This window comes from Adiantum capillus-veneris, chromosome 15 (genome assembly GCF_014529385.1).
Source record: "Adiantum capillus-veneris isolate H3 chromosome 15, ASM1452938v2, whole genome shotgun sequence".
Classification (NCBI taxonomy): domain Eukaryota; kingdom Viridiplantae; phylum Streptophyta; class Polypodiopsida; order Polypodiales; family Pteridaceae; genus Adiantum; species Adiantum capillus-veneris.
In genome coordinates, this window is record NC_140945.1 from 9,425,051 (window position 1) to 9,445,666 (window position 20,616).

The 20,616-nt window shown below is 41.6% G+C and overlaps 1 protein-coding gene and 1 pseudogene across 1 annotated transcript in view; one reads left to right on the forward strand and one right to left on the reverse strand.

Annotated features, from left to right (window-relative positions):
- LOC147440242 (hyperosmolality-gated Ca2+ permeable channel 2.3-like) overlaps positions 1-2,655 on the reverse strand; it is an 87,959-nt gene extending 85,304 nt beyond the window's left edge. Inside the window, exon 1 of the mRNA XM_086530030.1 lies at positions 2,110-2,655. Within this exon, the coding sequence (XP_086386156.1) occupies positions 2,110-2,405 (296 nt within the window). The 5' untranslated portion in view covers positions 2,406-2,655. The remainder of the gene's footprint in view (positions 1-2,109) is intronic.
- A 2,836-nt stretch (positions 2,656-5,491) lies between these two features.
- Positions 5,492-7,985, forward strand: LOC147440243 (uncharacterized; annotated as a pseudogene).
- Positions 7,986-20,616: the final 12,631 nt, after the last annotated feature.

Here is a 20,616-nt window from a genome sequence, read left to right on the forward strand (position 1 = left end):
TGCCCGCCTTGCACTTGAGTCCCGACAGTTAGCCATTCAGAGAGATACAGCATGCTGGTATGGGGAGATGACATCATGGTTTCAGCGCATGGGTTCAGCATAGACAGACTGCCCCCCTCCCAGTACTCACTGGATGCACCCTCTCTGACTCTCACACAGTCCGAGATCACCAGGCTCATCCGCCAGGACCCAACTCAGCTAGACACCAGGAGGACCTGGATACAGCAAGCACAGGAGCTGGGCACAAAGATGGCTTTCTATAGAGAGCATCTTCTCCAGCTTACGGAGGACGGTTTTGTGACGAGACCTAGATACATGGACACCCACTTGTCTCATGGGATACGATGTGCTATTGGCCAAATATGCACATCTTCACACCAGCTGCGGATCGAGACTGGGAGATACAGCAGAGTACCAGCAGAGGCCAGGACATGCCTCCTGTGTGACCTGGAGCTTGAGATAGAGTTGCACTACACATGCCAAGACGCCCACGACTGCGGAGGACTACACAGCATCGACAGAGGCTGCATCAAAGGATTCGGATCACTTTAGCCCGACATGCACGACGCCCAGTCAGGCTATTGACCATGGAGGAGATTGATGAGATCTGCCAGCGACCGATGTTGGAGCGACTGATGCTGGATCTTTTGTGATCTGTGATTTAGCTATCCCACCTAGCTGTTTCGTATTCCATAGCATTTTATTCTGTCATTTTATTTTATTTTGTCATTTTCGCTACTCTGACTTTGTATCAGATCCACCACATTGTGATTTGGTCTCAAAGGTCATGCTGGCCTTCTGAAGACGTTAATATAACATTTCATTTCATTATCTCTCTCTCTCTCTCTCTCTCTCTCTCTCTCTCTCTCTCTCTCTCTCTCTCTCTCTCTCATACCTATTAGGAGTCCTAAGAGGTTTTCCAGAAGCACTGTACTTCCACTTTTGTTCTTTTTTGCCATTAAGGCATGGATACCCACAAAAATGTAACCAAGATGTAGATGCTCTCTCCTATAAATTAAGTTGGCTTCACAGAAGGTTAATATGATCTTGCTTTCTTTGTTTGTTTCTCTCTCTCCCCCCCCAAAAAATGTAGGGCTTGTACCCTTTTGATATTACAAAAAATTTACAAAAGAGGCAAATATGCATGCAAAATTACAGCTCAAGGCCATGTAAACAAGACAACCCAGAGGTGAAAAAAACCCTCGAGATTTCAAGAATGCACAAAACTGAGAAAAAAAACCAATATATCAATACAGGTAACAACATATCTGCAAATAGCCAGAATAGGAAGCTAAGGAGGCTAATGACTCTAGAACAAGGTTGCTCAAATCCAGCACATATTCAAGGTCCCAGCAGTACAACGCTGCCAGGACGACATCCTTTGATAACTTCCCTGACTAACTGGTGAGGCACACCACCAAGATAGCACAAAGTTGGGCCACCATCCACAACAATAAGAGCAACCCATAGTGAGGACCTTTGATACTGGAAAAATGCACCCTAATCGCATCAGAACGCACTTCATTTTGTTCCGACTGGACAAAATGTCACATTATAATGTGTTTTGGCCCCTCGAAACGAAACAAAACACGAAGTGCTTGAAACGCTCAGACAAAAACACAAAACAAGAGGAGGAAGTACAATTTTAGAGGGAGAAAATAGCTAACCCCCAAAAACCATATGCACACACCATCCAAGATGTAGAGCCTTGTAAGATACTCATTCCATGAACTAGCATTGTTGCAGAAAGCCAAGTCGCAAGGATATGGACATAACCCCAAAGATTTACTAAACAGAAGTGCATCACATGCTAGTACAAATACCACTTGGAGTGATGAGATTAGCTTCATGAGCATAATGCAAATGTGCTAATCACCAAATTTCTGTGAAAGAAAAATATAAATATATATAAATGAAGCCTAACAAGCTGTAGAATGAGCATTGGCAAGCAATTCAGGTCACACAATGAACATTTATAAGAACAATAAAAACCTAAGAGAGCCTAGCACCAGTCAAATAAGGACTGCAGCTGAGACCAGCCACATGCAAAGAAGGCAAGCAAAACTGAGCCAGTGCTGGTTGTAGCTAGAAAGGGAACCAGAAACATACCAAAAGAGAAAGACTCTCAAGTACACTACTGCATCGAGGCCAGAGCTTTCAAGTATCTCTTCTTCTGAATGCATCCATGCTTTCCTCACCCACCCTACCGAAGGGATAATGCTGTTGAGAGTGAAGTGACCAGAAGATGCTTTCTGCTTCTTTTCGCGCAGGATGTGACGTGCGAAGTAGAGGTAGGCATTGCCCTGCTGCTTGCGAAAAACGGAGTAGAGTATAAAAAAACCAGTAGCTAGGGCAATGTTAATGACAGCAGAGACGATGAGACCAGAGACATGGGTAGCAGCCATAGCATCGCAGATGCTCCGACCCCAAAGACGAAAGCAGTACCAGTAATGAAAAGAATCCAGTCTACTACGCTACCAGCAGGGATACTTTCGGAATGGAGCTACTCGAGAAACCACACTGCTGGATCCAGAATGGAGAGCACGGCTTACGCACGGCCACAATAGGAAAATTGTTCCGGTGAGGGGAGGGGTACTGCACGAGAAGCTGGCATGGAAAACTCGAGGTCCCGCGGTAAGGGAGTGGCAAATGTTCGCACAGCTCTCTTGACAAAGGCACCGGCAGCTTCAAATTCTCATTCTCACACTTTTTCAAGGGCTTGGGATTCCGCGCGAACACTTTGGCTCTCCTATTCTCTCTCTCTCTCTCTCTCTCTCTCTCTCTCTCTCTGTGTGTGTGTGTGTGTGTTGTGGCTGTCTGCCTCTTCTCGCCCTCTCAGGCTACACGAGCGGGGATCGTGAAGCTTGCACTCAAAACAACCTTGCAGCTGGTGTGCCATTACACGTGGCGCGCTTTTGTGTATTCGTGTCACCTCGCCACGTATCTTGCTTTGAGCGGCATTTTCTGAAAAAAAAGGCTGAGGTTGTGGTCCCTTCCCGGATCCCGGAAATTCGGAATGCTGAAAATTGAAAAGATTCTTTCTAGCCGCCTCTGTATGACACTTGGGAATTTTTGGGCCCCGCCAACTTCAAAGCTTAACGTATCGTATTGCTTCGGACCAGTGTTAGAAAAAAACCGTGGTCTAAATGTATTTTAACTGGCTGAAATTATAAAATCCCGGTTAGATTTTAAGCTTCCATTTAGGAAACCGGCAAATTTACACAAGTTTTAGTGTAATTACCAGCAAAAGCTTCAAGTTTTGACCTGAAAACCAGCAAAATTTCAAGTTTCCCCTTATTTTGACAAGCTCACGCGTCCTGCCGAAGAGCGGGTCTCGTTCGCTCTTACAAAGGGGTCATTCCTATATAGTTTTCAGCTCACTCATGTGAGTATGCGTGTACGTACTTAAGAGTGTGTGTGTGTGTGTGCGCGCGCGCATGCGCGCAATATATGTGTGTGTCCGATGGATTTCACTTGCTTTTATTAACAAGCCAATCCTATACATATTTTAAAGCTCAAACATATGAGTATGTGTGTGTGTACCTAAGTGTGTAAATAAATATATGTGTGTGTGTGTGTGTGTGTGTGAATGTGTGTGTCTATCCTTATTTATCTCCCCATGACACACATCACATTCTTTCTATCTCTCCCTTGTTGGCATCCCTCACCTCACCACACCACCTCTCTCTCTCTCTCTCAGCCATTGAGAGAGAGAGAGAGAGAGACTATGGAAGATCAAAGTAATGAAAGCTCATTGCTATCATTTAGAGTGGTGATGTGTATGAGGGAGAGTTACGTTTGAGCCGCCCGACAACCTCTCTCTCTCTCTCTCTCTCTCTCTCTCTCTCTAGCATGGACATGGTAAATCAAGAATATACCAAGTTTCACTTGCAGAAAATAGAACTCAATAAAGTCAACTTCAAGTAATTCATGTACTCTACAACAGCTTTCACTAAAAATCATCATCAACCTAATAAAACCATAATTAATAGTTTTTTTCTCAAACCATAATTAAAATCGAGCAAGGAGTTTGTCTCTAGAGAGCGAGAGTGAGAGAGGACTGCATTCTAAGATGTGTGTCAAGCTACATAAATTCCAACACTTGATGTATATCAAGGTACATAAATGACCATCACTATCCATAAAATAAGGTCTTGGAACCATCACTTGGTGTCCGCATTATCCAAAGTCGAATGCCACACACACTTTTCCCAAGGCATCGAGTAGGGCAGTGCAACACATACATCTCTATCCTCCAGCCGGAACAATTGGAGGATAATTGTCACCATATGAATATAGTGTATTAAGTGGGAGTTGGTCCCCCACCTCTCAACACTCACATTGGCATGGTCAATATAAACTTTATTGTGATGATATCTTTGCAAGCCATCGATATGATGGTAATTAACACCCAGCAAAATATACCGCCGATAATAATGGTTCATGTTTACAAAAACATACTCATTGTTAAATCATGAATTACATTACATGACACAAAAATATAAACCATTTTCAATAAATCTTGTTTTGCCGTACTAGACAACTTCAAAGTCTTCAATGATGGGAACAACATCATTAGCATGTAAAGGTCCCCTCCAAAACCATGGATCTATATCACAATTGTGTAACTCATGTGAACTTTTTTGTGAAATAGTTAATTATCATAGATAAAATAGTTAATTACCATAGAAAAATGTTGGTAGCTGCGTGTGCATCCATGTCACGTATTGTAGAGTGGTAGGCTATCTCTAACCAAGAAAAGATAAATAAAATCAGATATTCAATCTCTCTAAAACAAAGTTATATTCTTCAAAATGATAAGGTGACATGCTATTAGCCAGCGAACTTACCATAAACTTCTTGACACATCACAATCTCTCCAAATTTCCATTGTTTCATTTTCTCTCTCTCTCTCTCTCTCTCTCTCTCTCTCTCTCTCTCATATCCCCCATATGATCTGTTCTATAAAATCATCTTTAACCATTCAATAGTGCATTCAATATATATATAATGCGTGTGATCGACTGCGAGAAGCGTGTCTCTCTCCCACAGGTCAAAGCCTTCTAGGTGAGTGAGGTTGAGTTTTACGACATGAATACATCAATGCCCAATAGGCAACAAACCCAAATCCGCCTCAGAGATCAAGGATGTAGTTGGTGAAAACCAAGATGCCCCATGCATGTGACACCTTTACAATCTCCTTCCACCTCTCTTTGCCTGCCAAGAAGGCGATGGTTGGCATGGAAATGAATGCCAATGAGGAAGCTACACATGTTGCCCAATTGGTGCTTGTTGGATTGACACAAAGGGCTTTATCATGGTGGTGTGTGTATGTAATCATGATGGTGCATGTATATATCTTGAAGGAGATAGAGAGAGAAAGAGAGAGAGAGAGAGAGAGAGAGAGAGGGAGAGAACGGTGAGATGATGCTTCTATGCAACAAATCAAAGACATGAAACAGGGTTCACATTTCTCTCGACTAACGTAGACATGAAAGGCGAGGTTAGCATGTGCATCGAAATAGAGTGCCATGTCATCAACCGATGCTTATGTGGCAGAAGTGAAGGTATGTTGAGATAAAGGCAAGTGTTTCATCTTGAGGGGGGTGGAGCACGTGGCCAATATTGTGGCGGCGGGATGGGCAAATAAGGGCCGTCTCCGACTTGACCCACTACATTCAAAAAAGATTGCACTAAATTGTAGATTTTATCATCTTCAAACTAAAATAAAAATTCAATGATAAATTAATAATGTGTATGCGGAAAAGGAATTGCATTAAAGCTAGGTATGTGATTAAAACTTTTAGTATTTTTTAGCACGAAAATTGCAACAAAACTTACGGATGGCAGGTGTCTCAGCGTGAGAGGGGTGGAGCATGTGGCAAATATTGTGGCCGTGGCGGGATGTGCAAATAAGGACCGTCTCTCTCATCAAGCAGTATTTAGAAAAGATTGCACTAAATCATAGACTTCATTGTCTTCAAATTTAAAATTGTTCATGTGGAAAGGGGAATTGCACTAAATGTAGGTATATGATCAAAACTTTTAGTATTTTTTAAGCATAAAAATTGCAACAAAACTGTTGGATTAGTTAAAAGTCTATAATTGAGGTGTTATGCAGGTGTAGTTGGAACTTTTGACCAGTGTGCTAAGGAAAAATTGGGGTCAAGTGTATTTAAACCGGCTGAAATTGTAAAATCTTCATTAGCTCTTGAGCTCGCCTTTAAGAAAACCGAGAGAATTTCAAGTTTTTCCTTATTTTCAACGGTTAGGGAAAATGTATTTTTCTAGCACTGCTTGTGACTTTGATGACTCCAGATTGTGGGTATAAAATAAAAATTGCAACAAAACTGACGGATGGTAGGTGTCTTAGAGTGAAGGGGGGTGGAGCACGTGGCAAATATTGTGGCGGCGGGCAGGATGGGCAAATAAGTACCGTCTCTCTCATCAAGCCGTATTTAGAAAAGATTGCACTAAATTGTAGACTTTATCATTTTCAAATAAAAAAATATGTAGGTGGGAAGGGGAATTGCACTAAACCTAGGTATATGATTAAAAAAATTAGTATTTTTTAGCACAAAAATTGCAACAAAACTATTGGATTAGTTGAAAAGTCCATAATTGAGTCGTTAAACGAGCCTAGTTGTTGTAACTTGTGACCACTGTACTTAGGAAAAAACAGGGGTCAAGTGCATTTTAACGGCCTGAAATTGTAACATACCAGTTAGATCTTGGGCTTGCCTTAAAAAAAACCGAGAGAATTTCAAGTTTGCCCTTATTTTCACCGGTTAGGGTAAATGTATTTTTCTAGCACTGCTTGTGATTTTTACGACTCCAACTTGTGGGTATAAAACCCCAATCTGATTCCTCAACTCATCCTTAAACAGGTTCATCGTTATAGAGACTATTGTGCACTCACAAATTCTTTGTAGGTGTTTCCTCCCAAGGAGCTCCTCCCCTTGTCCATGCAATTCATGGCCCCTTTTAACTGCAACGCTCTCTCCCTTCTTAGCCATCTGAGTGTTTGAGAAAAATGTGTCTCAGTGTAATATCTTGCCATTTTTAATTTCAAAACTGCCGATTGAGGGCAAGGGGAAAAGGAGAAATTCCGCTCCAAAACAGAGAAATATAGTGTAAAATCTCAAAAAAGTAACCTAATTTTCTAAAATTTCTTCCTACAAAAGCAAGGAAAGGAATTTGTATGTTTGGAAAAATGATTTTTCTCGAACACGGCTTTGACCCTCTGGTGCACTGCCTTCTGTAGCAAGGAAGCTCACCTCCCAACCCCCGAGGCCTTGCGCCTCTGTCTTCTGCACCTAGCACCTCTCGTCCCTGCTCCCTGCGTGAGACCAGAGCCCCTTTTTCTAATTTTCTCTTGCTGCTCTCTATCGCTTGTGGACTTGCCTAGCTACACCACTCGGAGGCCACACTCCCTTCTCCACCGCGGCACTCCTTTTATCTGCATCGCTCCTTCTCCCTCCTCGTCAAGGCCTCCCCTCGTGGCTCCCTTCTCCCCTGTAGCCGTCCAGGTTGTTCACGGCCCCTTCTTTTTACACAACTTGGCCGCATCTCTATCCAGCTGACGATCTTGAAAGGTTACCTTTAAGAGTGGTGTGCAAGTGATTTTCTTTGAGCAAGTAAGGACAGCAATGGCGGGTGGTATTTTGATAAGTGATCTCCCTAACAATGTAAAGGCACTCCTGCTGCAAGTTGAGAGCTCCTCTGAGGAACACAATGAGGATGTCATTGTTGCACAAAAATATGCAGGACGCACACAAGAAGAAGAGTGGGACTCAGTAAACAATGGGACCAATGTAAATGGAATGGTAGTGCATGCAGAGAGCGCAAAGGGCAACATGAGACATCAAGAGTCTTTTGCATTGAAAAAGTCAAAAGCTAGAAATCTGATCCTTCATAGGCTGTTATCTGTTAAGCATGGCTCGTCTACTATGGCGACAAGGACACAGACATATCCAAAGCTCTGAAAGCTCTGTGAGCAGTGTTCCTTCCAAAGCAGGAGTGGAAAACACAACAGCAGCAACAACAATAATAAACATCATAAGGAGAAGACGTCATTCTATCTCGTAGCATATAATAATTAGCATCGACCCTCACTATATGCAGTAAACATACGTCGCCGTGAGCAACTGTGCATACATACTCTCCCTTCAAGCAAAATTCCCTCATGCACGCCCAGAAAACCGTCTCCAAGAGCCCATTTTCAAAGAGAGAGAAGGGGGGGGGGGGGGGGGCAATTTGGCAAAACTATATGTCAACAGGCAACTCGACTCAACAGCAGCTCGTATGGGTCCCGCGAGCTCTAGTTTGATCAACAGCTCGCGAGCATCAATGGGCTATGCACTCAGCTGCAAAGCGTCTTAGCAAGAATCTCTCTCTCTCTCTCTCTCTCTCTCTCTCTCTCTCTCTCTCTCTCTCTCTCTCTCTCTCTCTCTCTCTCTCTCTCTCTCTCTCTCCACTTCCTCCAAGCCGTTGCCGCCCGTTTGCCCTCTTAAAAAGAAGCCCCGAGCGTCGGCACCCTCCCGACGTCCTCAGGTTACACCAGCTCAATTCTTTTTTCTTTGCCCGCGTGGCCACCTGAATCTTCTTCTCCTTAATAGAGTAGTATAGATCGGTTATGAAAAATGTTTTTTCCTGGCCCTATTGCTTCCTATCCCCAAAAAAAAATTTGCCATAAAAGGAGAGGAGGTGTAGTTTCTTGGATAAATAATAATTGGGTATGCACAAAACCCAAACCAAGTCACAAAGACTAAAGTGAGTAGCTCAGTTGCTTCGTGACATAAACTGAGGTAGAGGGTTTGAGGCTCATGTGTTGCGTTCATTGGGTGTCACCCACTTTCCCATAAGGGAAGTTGTTCCATGTGACCTCTCCTTGGATGTAATGTACATTTGTAAATGCATGGATATATATAGAGTTCTCCCTATTGCCAAAGATGCTTTTTTTTTAAATTTTCCACTTGCCCTATTGGCTCATCTATAAACATAATACATGAATACATCCAAAGATCCCTCAACTTTTTGCCCGCCTTAACCCCATGCGACCTACTCAATCCTGCCCCACATGTACCTCCTGTCAGAGCCTTCCTTCTCCTAGCAACCTGCCTTGTCATCCTCCTCCTAGTGCCCTGCCTCTCTCGTTTCTTTCGGCAGAAAAACCCTACACCTACCTACAAGACCATGCATGGAAGCTACCTCCCCCCCCCCCCCAAAAAAAAAAAACCACCACCATGCACACCTTGCCCTACAAATCTAACGCAAAGGCACAAACCTGGCGATTCTATAGATGCATCGTGAGGGCACATGCCTGGCGATTCCATGGCACGATCACAACCATGATGAGATTTTTATGTAATAGGAGACAACGCAATAGAACGATGTGTGTGTGTGTGTGTGTTTTGTTGTTTTTAGACTTATATTTATACATAAAAGAAAATAACATTTCAAAAAACGGCTTGCTTTAGACAAAGGACAAAGATTAGCACAAAAACAACTAAGTCTTTGATTCATTTTTGTACATCATAGTGAGAAGTATCATAATTGTGTTTTGTATATAAGATAGTCAAGAACAACTTATTTTGAAGTGAAAGAGGCCAGGTTCGATAGTGATGGATAGCAGCAAACCCAAAAAGATCATAAGTAAAGATAGAGTCCTCACATGCATCCATATAAACAAGACAACAGATTCATTAGCCTTAAATATGTATTACAGGTGTCAACAAACCTATCAGTTCTTATCTATGTCCTACTTAAAATCTTTTCAACTTATACCTACCATCCATATAGTGCTAATATCAACAAGTATCCATTTTCAGACAGTAAACCACACATGAAAGTGACGTATGTGTGCATGCGTGCGCGCACCCGCCCTAATCTAGGCACCATACTCAATGAGTCGGCATTACACCCATTGGGTATGGGCCTACTGCCTTATCAAGTTGATGCGAATAGAATAGTCAAATCTGAAGCCAAAGAGTTGTATCATATCAGGAAATCCATGAGTCTCATCGAAGCTATAAGTGAAAATGTTAACAGAGAGGATTATACTCCTATCGGAGTTTTAAGGCTTTGCTAGATAGTAGAGAATAGTATGGATGTCGCCCATAGTAAGTCATAGAAGTTTTCCATGCTTTAACCATATTCTATGGATAGTCATGGACCGTCCATCCAAGAGAATGTTCTTGAAATCATAAGAATCAAAATATTTACACAAGGGTAAGTAATTTTAAATTAACCTACGACTTGAAACTAGCAAAGTCAACGACTACAATAGTTGTGAGCAGAATCTGATCTATAGATAAGAAAAGACCACCTAACACCTATCAACCTAACAGGGAATTATAGACAGTGGGTCCATCATAGCTTGTAGACAAAATCTCCAAAGCCAGCATCTTGGTTTTTCAGATTTTTGGGAGAACCTTGTGTTTAGGACGTGTGTGTTGCTTTTTTCAGACTTATACTTATACACAAAAGAACATAACAGACTAAAAGATAGCTTAAGACAGCTAGCTTTAGACAAAGGACAATGATATAAAAACAACTCAATCTTCAATTCATTTTTGTACATCATAGTAAGAATGAGGTATCCTTCTAGTGTTTTGTATCTAAGATAGTCAAGGACAACTTATTCTAAAGTGAAAGAGGCCAGGTTTGACTGTGATGGACAACAACAAAGCCAAAAAGATCTTAAGTAAAGATAGAATCCTCACCTTCAATACGTATTATGGGTGTCAACGAACCTATTAGTTGTTATCCATGTCCCACTTAAAAACTTTTTAACTTATACCTACCATCCATGTAGTGTTAAATATCAACAAAAGTTTCCATTCTTAGAACAATAAGCCACACATGAAAGTGACATGTGTGCGTGTGTGCACGTGCGTGTGCGTGTGTAAACATGCGCGCGTGTGTGTGTGTGTGTGTGTGTGTGTGTGTGTGTGTGAGAGAGAGAGAGAGAGAGAGAGAGAGAGAGAGAGAGAGAGAGAGAGAGAGAGAACACTTCTACTACTTCTACATGCCTTTTACAAAAGCGAGAGCAAACTACTATGTGGATTTCCTAAGATTTAGGAAGCATGAAAGAGAGTTTAGAGAACATGACAATAGTTGAGGACCGGATTCATATGGAGCCGGTCCCCCCTCCAATAGGCATTTGTATTATACTTTCTCCCATCAAGAGAGACTTGGTACAATACAATATTTGTGCTCCTTGTGACCTAGGTGATGCAATGAAGATGGAAATCTTCATGCGTCACAAGCATAACATAAACCTTGTAGAAAGCATTAACTAACCCAAGCCTCAGTCCCAAGGCCTCAAACACCTTCGAAGGTGGAGAGAGCTAGCGGGGAACGAGGATAGGGAAGAGGAAGAAGAAACATTCCAAAGGAGAAAGAAATAGTTCCTCAGTTATCATCACTCTTCTTGCTAGCATACATAATGCATAGTAACGAAGATGGAGAAGATGACAAGCTTAAGCATTGAAGCATGACTCTTAGCTAGATTTGCTTTCCATAGCCAAGAGTGTTGGTGGAGGCTCCCACTTCTCACAAGCTTGGAGAAGGAGGTGGAGTTCCTCAACTTTCACCAAGTGAGAATGAATCCACCAAATGAGTGTGTATGTTTGTGTGTGTGGTGTATATCCCCCCAGCACCCCCCTTGCTTGCTTGGAGCAAGTTGTAGCTTTACACATGTTTCAAGCTCAATGGACCCATCTCCTCCCTAGCCAATCACATGCAGCATGCATTCAAGTACATGGGTAGTCTTTGGACAAATGTCCCCCTTACCCCTTAGAGAGAGAGAGCTTGAAAATATCTAGATATTTGTTCGATGGAACTAGAAGCTCATTGGACCCCTCTTTAGACCAACCAATAGCATTCAAGCACACCATGTGGTTAAGCATAGGGAGAGTCTGACATGTGTCCCATGTGCCTTTGAGAAAAGGGGTGCCTTTTGGGTGAGTGGAAGGTTAAGTCAAAGATTCCCCTAACTTTGGGACTTTCATGCATAGGAAGTTTCTCAAGCACCTTCCACATTAAGTTTTTAGGGTCTCTTTTTGACTCAAGCACCTTACCCCCCCATGCATAGGAAGCTTCTCAAGCACCTTCCTCATTAAGTTTGTAGGGTCTCTTTTTGACTCAAGCACCTCACCCCTCATGCATGGGAAGCTTCTCAAGCGCCTTCCTCATTAAGTTTGTAGGGTCTCTTTTTGACTCAAGCACCTTACTCCTTATGCATGGGAAGCTTCTCAAGCACCTTCCTCATTAAGTATGACAAGCACCTCAACACCTTAGTCATCAAGCATGACAAGCACCTCAAGCACCTTAGTCATCAAGCACGATAAGCACCTTAAGCATCTTAGTCATCAAGCACACACCTTAGTCATCAAGCACAACAAGCACCTCAAGCTTAGGTCGGGTTCCTACCTCAAGCTCAGCCCTAGCTTGCCTAAGGTCAAAGGACTTTTAACACTAACCATTGGAGGTCTTTGATGAAGCTAACCCTAAGGTCTTTTAAGCTCCATTAGATGTACACTTTGATAGACTACCTCCTTTTGGACCCCTATTGAAATGTAACCATCTCTCCTCTTGGTCCCCTATTGAGGTAGGTCTAGAAGCACTTAATGCACATTGCTCTTTGATAGACCATCTCCTTTTGGACCCCTATTGAGATGCAACCATCTCTCCTTTTGGTCCCGTGTTGAGATAGGTTTAGAAGCACATGTCTCTATTCTAACTCTTGTTCTCGTTTATTCTTCCACATTAAATGATCAATTTAATATGAGAAAATCATTTGGTAAAGTTAGATATTATATTTTATGACATTACCTCTCCCTTTAAATCATAGTCGTCCTCGACTATGAGGTAGAGAATATAAAGCCTAAGCATTAGTCCATGTTTCTTAGCGGGTAGAGGATTCCTTTTCACCCTATGAAATCATTCCAAGGTGGATGACTAGTCCATTTCGTGCTCGGGAGACGTAGCTGCCGCAAGCATGTCTCCTCTTTAGTCCATATCATACTTCCAAAGTAAAGTGACAAGTTCTACTTGGTGTTTGGGAGACATCGTCACCACAAACATGATTCTAAGCATACATACTATTTAAACTTGTGCACAATAAAAAGAGAACTAGTCTTCTAAGACAAAAATATTTTTTATTTAAATGCATTTTCTTATGCTTACTCTAGTGCAACATTGTAAGCATTGGCAAGGTTCATATTATCCTTAAGCTAGGTTCCTTGCATCCATTTAGCATCTTTAAAAGGATAATTCTTTAACTTAATAAGATATCGACAGAAATTCTTACTGTTTCTTAATACCTTGTCTTCATTTCATAGGATGGACTTCTTCTTGATCTTCGATTTTTGGAGGGTCTGCAACTATTGCTTTTTTTGATGGCGCTCCTTTGTAAGGCTTATTTAAGTTCTCATGGAAAACATTGTGCTTGAGCCAATGGTAAGCAACTTCAATTGATAAGCCATCTCATTGACTGGCTTAAGAATTTTAAGGACCATAGTATCTTTTTGCTAGTTTAGCATCATACTCTTGGTGGGCCGTAGGACTCTTGCCTGTCAGATGAGCCTTAAGAAACTTTAGCTACAAGACCCAATCATTTTCCTTAAAGGCTAAGGCTCTTATGTGCTTATTAGCGGCATCCCTTTTTGCCTTTCCTGTGAGATGGATATAACCCCTTTAATCTTTGTAAAAGATTCTTGTAGGTCTCGGCTATATTCATCAGCAACGAAGATCTTCCCATGTACTTTAAGTAGCAAAAGACTTCTGGATCTTCCTTCTTTAACCTCAAAAGGTACTTTTCCCATAGAAGTATGTAGAATATCATTGTAGGCATACTCTATAAGAGGTAGGTACTTCTATCATTGAGAATATTGATCTACTTCCATGACATAGGCTTTTAGTAGATCAAGAATCGTTATTTCACTTCGGTCATCCGTTTGTGGATGATAGGCCGAAAGAGAAATTTAATCTACTTCCTAGATTCTCAAAGAGACCCTTCTAGAATTTACTGGTCATTCTAGGATCTTTGTCCGACACTATGGGTGTTGGAAAGCCATGATGCTTGAAAATTTGAGATCTGAAGAGGGTTGCCATTTGATGTGCCTTAATAGTCTTTTTTGCAGGCATAGAGTGTGTTTTCTTGTTAAGCCTGTCGATTGAAACAATCCAAGCTGCTTCCCTCGATCAAATTTCAACTTTTGGTATACCACGCATTTTGAAACATACTCTTGTATGTTTACTTTTCATGGTAGACCAACAGAAATACATTTCTACTCCTTGAAGAGTAGATTACGGATTCCCTCTTTTCCCCACATAAGGAGAAGTATGGGATTCATATATAACTTTCTTATTGTATGGGTGAGTAACACATAGCCTATTGCCATTTGGAAGGTAACCATCCTTCAAGGTGAATGGTTCTTTTTTTCTTCCCTATTGCAAAGGTTGTAATTACGTACTTAAAGTTTCAGTCAGTAGCATACTCATCTATCATAAAAGATAGATCATTGTGAGTTTCTATAGACAACCACATTTACCCTTGGTCATTATGAAAGTGCATCGACCACTTGATTGTGCTTGTTAGCAATGTGAGCAATATGAATTTTAAATTGCAAAAGAAAATTTGCCCACCTCATTTGTTTGTCGGAGAGCTTGGTTTGCGTTGTGAAGTTCTTGAGGCTTTGTGATCCATTCGTAGGATGAATGGAGTCCCCAAGAGATAGTGTTTCCACGTGTATAGGGCATATAGAATAACTAGTAGGTCTTTTTCGTATTTGCCCAATAATCACTTATCGAAGTTGAGTCTTTGACTCTCATATGCTATGGCATGCCCTTCTTGAAGCAAAATATCTCCAAGCAATTACCACAAGCATCACATTGGACCTCAAATGGCTTTGAGAGATCTAGTAGTGTGAGCACACGTTGAGAGATAAGATTCTCCTTAAGCTTCTTCAAAAGCTTCTTGCACTTTTGCAATCTATGAATACTTAACGTTCTTTTTTGTTAAGTCATGTAATGGGCTTGCTATTAGCGAGATTTTTTTATTATAAATGAAGCATTTATAGTATGCACACATACCTATGAAGCTTCATATCTCCTGTAGATTCCTTGGATTAAACCATTCTTTTATTATCTCTAACTTTGTTGGATCCATCCAGGTGCCATCTTTAGAGATAATGTGACCTAAAATATGAAACTCTTGTAGAAAAAATTCACTTTTCTTTTGATCAATGAAAAGCTTATTCTCTCTCACAACTTGAAAGATTACCTGGAGGTGTTGCTTGTAGTCCTCAAGAGAATTTGAATGGCCTAAAGACTTTTGCCCATCATGAGTTTGAATGCATCTGGAGCACGTGTCATGCCAAAACTTGTGACTTATCAAATAGATCTTCTACCCGCATTACAAGATATCTATTGTTGATAGTGATCTTATTTAGTGCTCTATAGTTGACACACATGTTATATGTGTCGTATTTCTTTTGCACTAAAAGTAATGGTGAACAAAATGGAGAGGAGCTAGATCTCACCATCCCTTTTTCCACCAATTCATGCACTTGCCTCATGATCTCCTCTTGTTGAGCTTGTGAAACTCAATAAGGAGGCTTGTTAGGCGGTGAGCTTCTTGGTAGCTCAATTGCATGGTCATCATCCCTCATTTTAGAGGTAGCTCACTAGGGATGTCATCAATGAAAACATCTTGGAATTCATTTCGGAAATTAGACAACTCTAATTCCTCTTGATTCCCTTTATTGCAGGGATATGGTGTTCCCCAACTCATTAGCATCTATATACATACTCTCTTCCCTGTAGGTAAAGTAGAATCTCCTTTTTGAGAGTTTCATGTTGGAAGCCATGTGGTTAAACCATGGTGCCCCAACGATAACATTCTCATGTTTGAGAGGGGAGATGAAGAAATCCTTTTTGTCCACATAGCTTTGGACATGAAGCCTTAATTTTCCAATCAAGGAAGTAACTGAGACGTCTTGTCCCTTGATAGCTCCATTGGCTTTCAATGCATCTCCCATCTCGTGGGCTTGTATGTCTAGCTTAGTGGTGAACTCCGAGGATATGAAGTTGTGAGTTGAACCAGGGAAAACACATTGAAGGCATCATGTTCTTGCATCTTTCCCCAAGTATAGGAAAGGAGGCATCATGTTCTTGCCTCTTTTGGAGCTTCAAACATAGAGGCTCTAGGAGTCTCATTGCGGCCAATTCTCTTAGGGCAAGGATGATAACCATGGCCTTGCTCCCCACACTTAAAACATTTGTGGTCCTTACGAAAAGCTTCAAGCTCTTCAAGAGAGAGTTTATTTTTACCTTTGTAAACTCCTTTCTCCTTGGACCGATTGTTGTTGTTGTTGTTGGAATGGCCTTGGAAAGAATTTTGGGTATTAATTTTTCCCTTTGCATCACTTTTGTCTTTATTTTCCATGGGCTTGACATTCTGTCTAGCCCCTTGTTGGAAATTGATGCATGAAGCAACCATGGTGTGGTGGATGACTTTGGTGATAGAACTAGGCCGTTGAGAGTTGACATACTCGGCCATCTCTTTGGGTAATCCTACACAGAATTGTTGCTTTTCCTCGGCGAATTCTATCTTTTGAAAGACAATAGCATTGAGATATAAATCCCAAAACTTGTCCACATATTTTTGGATAGACTCATGAGAGAGAAGACTCAAACTTCGCCATTTGGTAACACTTTGTCCTTTGCATCACTTGCAAGGAATTGCTTCATGATGGAAACTCATAGAGTTTTCCATGTCTTTGGGGCATCGCCGTTGCCATGAAGGCTAGCCCACCATTGACGAATCGATTTTTGGAAGTGCATAGCTACATGGTGTAGCTTGGAGGACTCCGTGAAGCTCTCGTCTTCAAAGGCCGCATCAAATTGTTGGATGAAGGCCAATACTTTATCGGTAGCACCAAAGGTGCCATCATAGGTGAGAAAAGAGATACTCTTTCCTCCCTCTTTGAACTTCTTTAGCTTTTGTGACCTTCGCCATGCAGGGTAAGATTTGCAATGTCCTACCCTCTTGTATTCTCTAGGAGAATATCCATAGCTTTCATCGGTAGAGGAAGAAGGTGAAGAAGAAGGAGAAGAGGGTGACCTCTTTCTTGCCCTTTTCTTCCTTTGTTTCCTCTCTTCCGTTTTGGAGACGAGAAGAAGGACTATGGATTAAGGTTTCCTCTTGGGAGGAGTTGGCTATCGTTTAGTCTGTCTTCTTCATGGAGCCACATCTTTGGAGGAATTTAGGGATTCATTACTTTCTTGATCTTTGGATTCCTCCTCTCGTATGGGAGAGAGTCTTCTTTTGGGGGTTTCATCAAGAGGCCTCCTAAGCTCTCTCTCCTCTTCGAGAGGAAAGGAAATCCCATAAGCACAAAGTTGTTAAGTAACTTCGGCTTGCGCGGGGTTACCCATAGCTTGTTGCAACCTAGTGACAAGATAATTAACAAACATGGGGGCATTATTAGCACCTTCATCAAAGTTATCAATGTTCATTCTACTCTCTTGGTTATTGTCAGCCATGTTAATTAAACTTATATGTTTACTTAGTGTATGCTTTGGCAATTCACAACCTTAGTTGCTACATCCTCTTAGCCTTTGAAAATAGGCACTTAAGTATCTACACCCATGGCTCGTATTGGTTACCTATAGAGAGTAGTGGAGTGAGTCTAACATAGCGAAGTTGCCAAGGGATGGCTCAATAATGGTAAAGCCATAGGCAAGTCTAAAAAGACTCCATTATTAAGACCAAATCTCTCGAGGTGTGTACCATATCCCACATAGTGGGCTCAAAAAAACCAATAATAGATCCCAGTCCCACTTACCCTAATATAATTAACAAAATCAACCATTAATAGGCTACTTAAGGACCTCTCTTCTTAAGCAAGAAAAGAGAAACCAAATGCTATGATACCAATGTAATGGAAATGGCCTATGAACTTTGAGAGTAGTGGAATTAGGAAATTGGGTGAAGCACTTTTGTGAGGTTATTTTGTGAGCATATCGGGTGAACTTGATTGATGGTAGAAACATAAATGTGGTACTTAGTTAACTTGGCATGAACAATACTTTTGCAAGAGAGAGAGTTTAGAGAACATGACAATAGTTGAGGACCGGATTCATACAGAGGTGGTCCCCCCTCCAATAGGCATTTGTATTATAGTTTCTCCCATCAAGAGAGACTTGGTACAATACAATCTTTCAGTTCCTTGTGACCTAGGTGATGCCATGAAGATGGAAAGCTTCATGCATCGCATAAACTTTGTATAAAGCATTAACTATCCCAAGCCTCAGTCCCAAGGCCTCAAACACCTTCTAAGGTCGAGAGAGCTAGCGAATGAGGATAGGGAAGAGGAAGAAGAAACATTCCATAGGAGAAAGAAATAGTTCCTCACTTATCATCACTCGTCTTGCTAGCATACATAATAGCATAGTAATGAAGATGGAGAAGGTGGCAAGCTTAAGCATTGAAGCATGGCTCTTGGTTGGATTTGCATTCCATAGCCAAGAGTGTTGGTTAGGCTCTCACTCCTCACAAGCTTGGAGAAGGAGATGGAGTTCCTCAACTTTAATCAAGTGAGAATGAATCCACCAAATGAGTGTGTGTGTGTGTGTGTGTGTGTGTGTGTGTGTGGTGTATATCCCCCCAGCACCCCCCTTGCTTGCTTGGGGCAAGTTGTAGCTTTTACACATGTTTCAAGCTCATTGGACCCGTCTCCTCCCTAGCCAATCACATGGGTAGTCTTTGGACAAGTGTCCCCCTTACCCCTTAGAGAGAGAGAGAGAGCTTGAAAATATCTAGATATTAGTTGGATGGAACTAGAAGCTCATTGGACCCCTCTTTAGACCAACCAATAGCATTCAAGCACACCATGTGCTTAAGCATAGGGAGAGTCTGACATGTGTCTGCCCTTTGAGAAAAGGGGTGCCCTTTGGGTGAGTCGAAGGTTAAGTCAAAGATTCCCTTAACTTTGGGACTTTCATGCATAGGAAGCTTCTCAAGCACCTTCCTCATTAAGTTTGTAGGGTCTCTTTTTGACTCAAGCACCTTGCCCCCCCATGCATAGGAAGCTTCTCAAGCACCTTCCTCATTAAGTTTGTAGGGTCTCTTTTTGATTCAAGCACCTTACCCCTCATGCATGGGAAGCTTCTCAAGCGCCTTCCTCATTAAGTTTGTAGGGTCTCTTTTTGACTCAAGCACCTTACCCCCCATGCATCGGAAGCTTCTCAAGCACCTTCCTCATTAATTATGACAAGCACCTCAAGTACCTTAGTCATCAAGCATGACAAGCACCTCAAGAACTTAGTCATCAAGCACGACAAGCACCGTAGTCATCAAGCAGAACCTTAGTCATCAAGCACGACAAGCACCTCAAGCTTAGGTCGGGTTCCCACCTCAAGCTCAGCCCTAGCTTGCCTAAGGTCAAAGGACTTTTAACACTAACCATTGGAGGTCTTTGATGAAGCTAACCCTAAGGTCTTTTAAGCTCCATTAGATGCACATTTCTCTTTGATAGACTATCTCCTTTTGGACCCCTATTGAGATGTAACCATCTCTCCTCTTAGTCCTCTACTGAGGTAAGTCTAGAAGCACTTATTGCACATTGCTCTTTGATAGACCATCTCCTTTTGGACCCTATTGAGATGCAATCATCTCTCCTTTTGGTCCCGTGTTGAGATAGGTTTAGAAGCACATGTCTCTATTCTAACTCTTATTCCCATTTATTCTCCCATATTAAATGGTCAGTTTAATATGAAAAAATCATTTGTTAAAGTTAGATATTATATTTTATGACAAAATGTCTGCAAATCTCATAGTATCTTGTGCATCAGGAGATATTATGCTCCTCTATCTGTGGCTCTCTCTGGCAAACCTAGCATAATCTCTCCTTTGGGGTATATCTTTGTCTAATCCATGAATGTGTAAGGGAGAGGAATGGTGCATCCAGTTCCCAACTCATGTGACGGACACAGCCAAGTGCTCCTAGTATCCACCTGAATGAGATCATGTTTGATAATCCCTCTAATCTATGAATGTGTAAGGGAGAGGAATAATGCATCCAAAGAAAAGGGGACAGCCTTTCCATACTAAATCCATGTGGCTCAAACCAAGATGATACCAACATGAAGTATCACCCTCACTAGCGGTTGTTGTGACTCAAGCGCTAGTCGTGCATATTTGTTGCATAGTAACTCCCATGTGCTCTAAATCAAATACATTGATAAAGAGAGAGAGAGAGAGAGAGAGAGAGAGAGAGAGAGAGAGAGAAGTTTCATTATTGTCCTCGAAGGTCAAATATGTTCTATGGAATTAAAAGAAACATATCATTTGGGGTGTGTGGAGCTCATAAGTGGACTCTCAAGAATGATTAAAATGAGTCTCGCAATTGAGTTTTCTAATTAATGAATGCACCCCCATTTGATCATCAGGGGTGCATATTGAGAGTTCACAACGTGGTCATGAGAGGAATCTGTGTAGGAAGAGCTCATGGCTAAAAATGTGGGGAAAGCAAGATCTAATGTGATGAGGATGGGAATGGAGTGAGCTTTTTCCAAATTTTTGCTCAACTAAGCGATTAAAAAAAA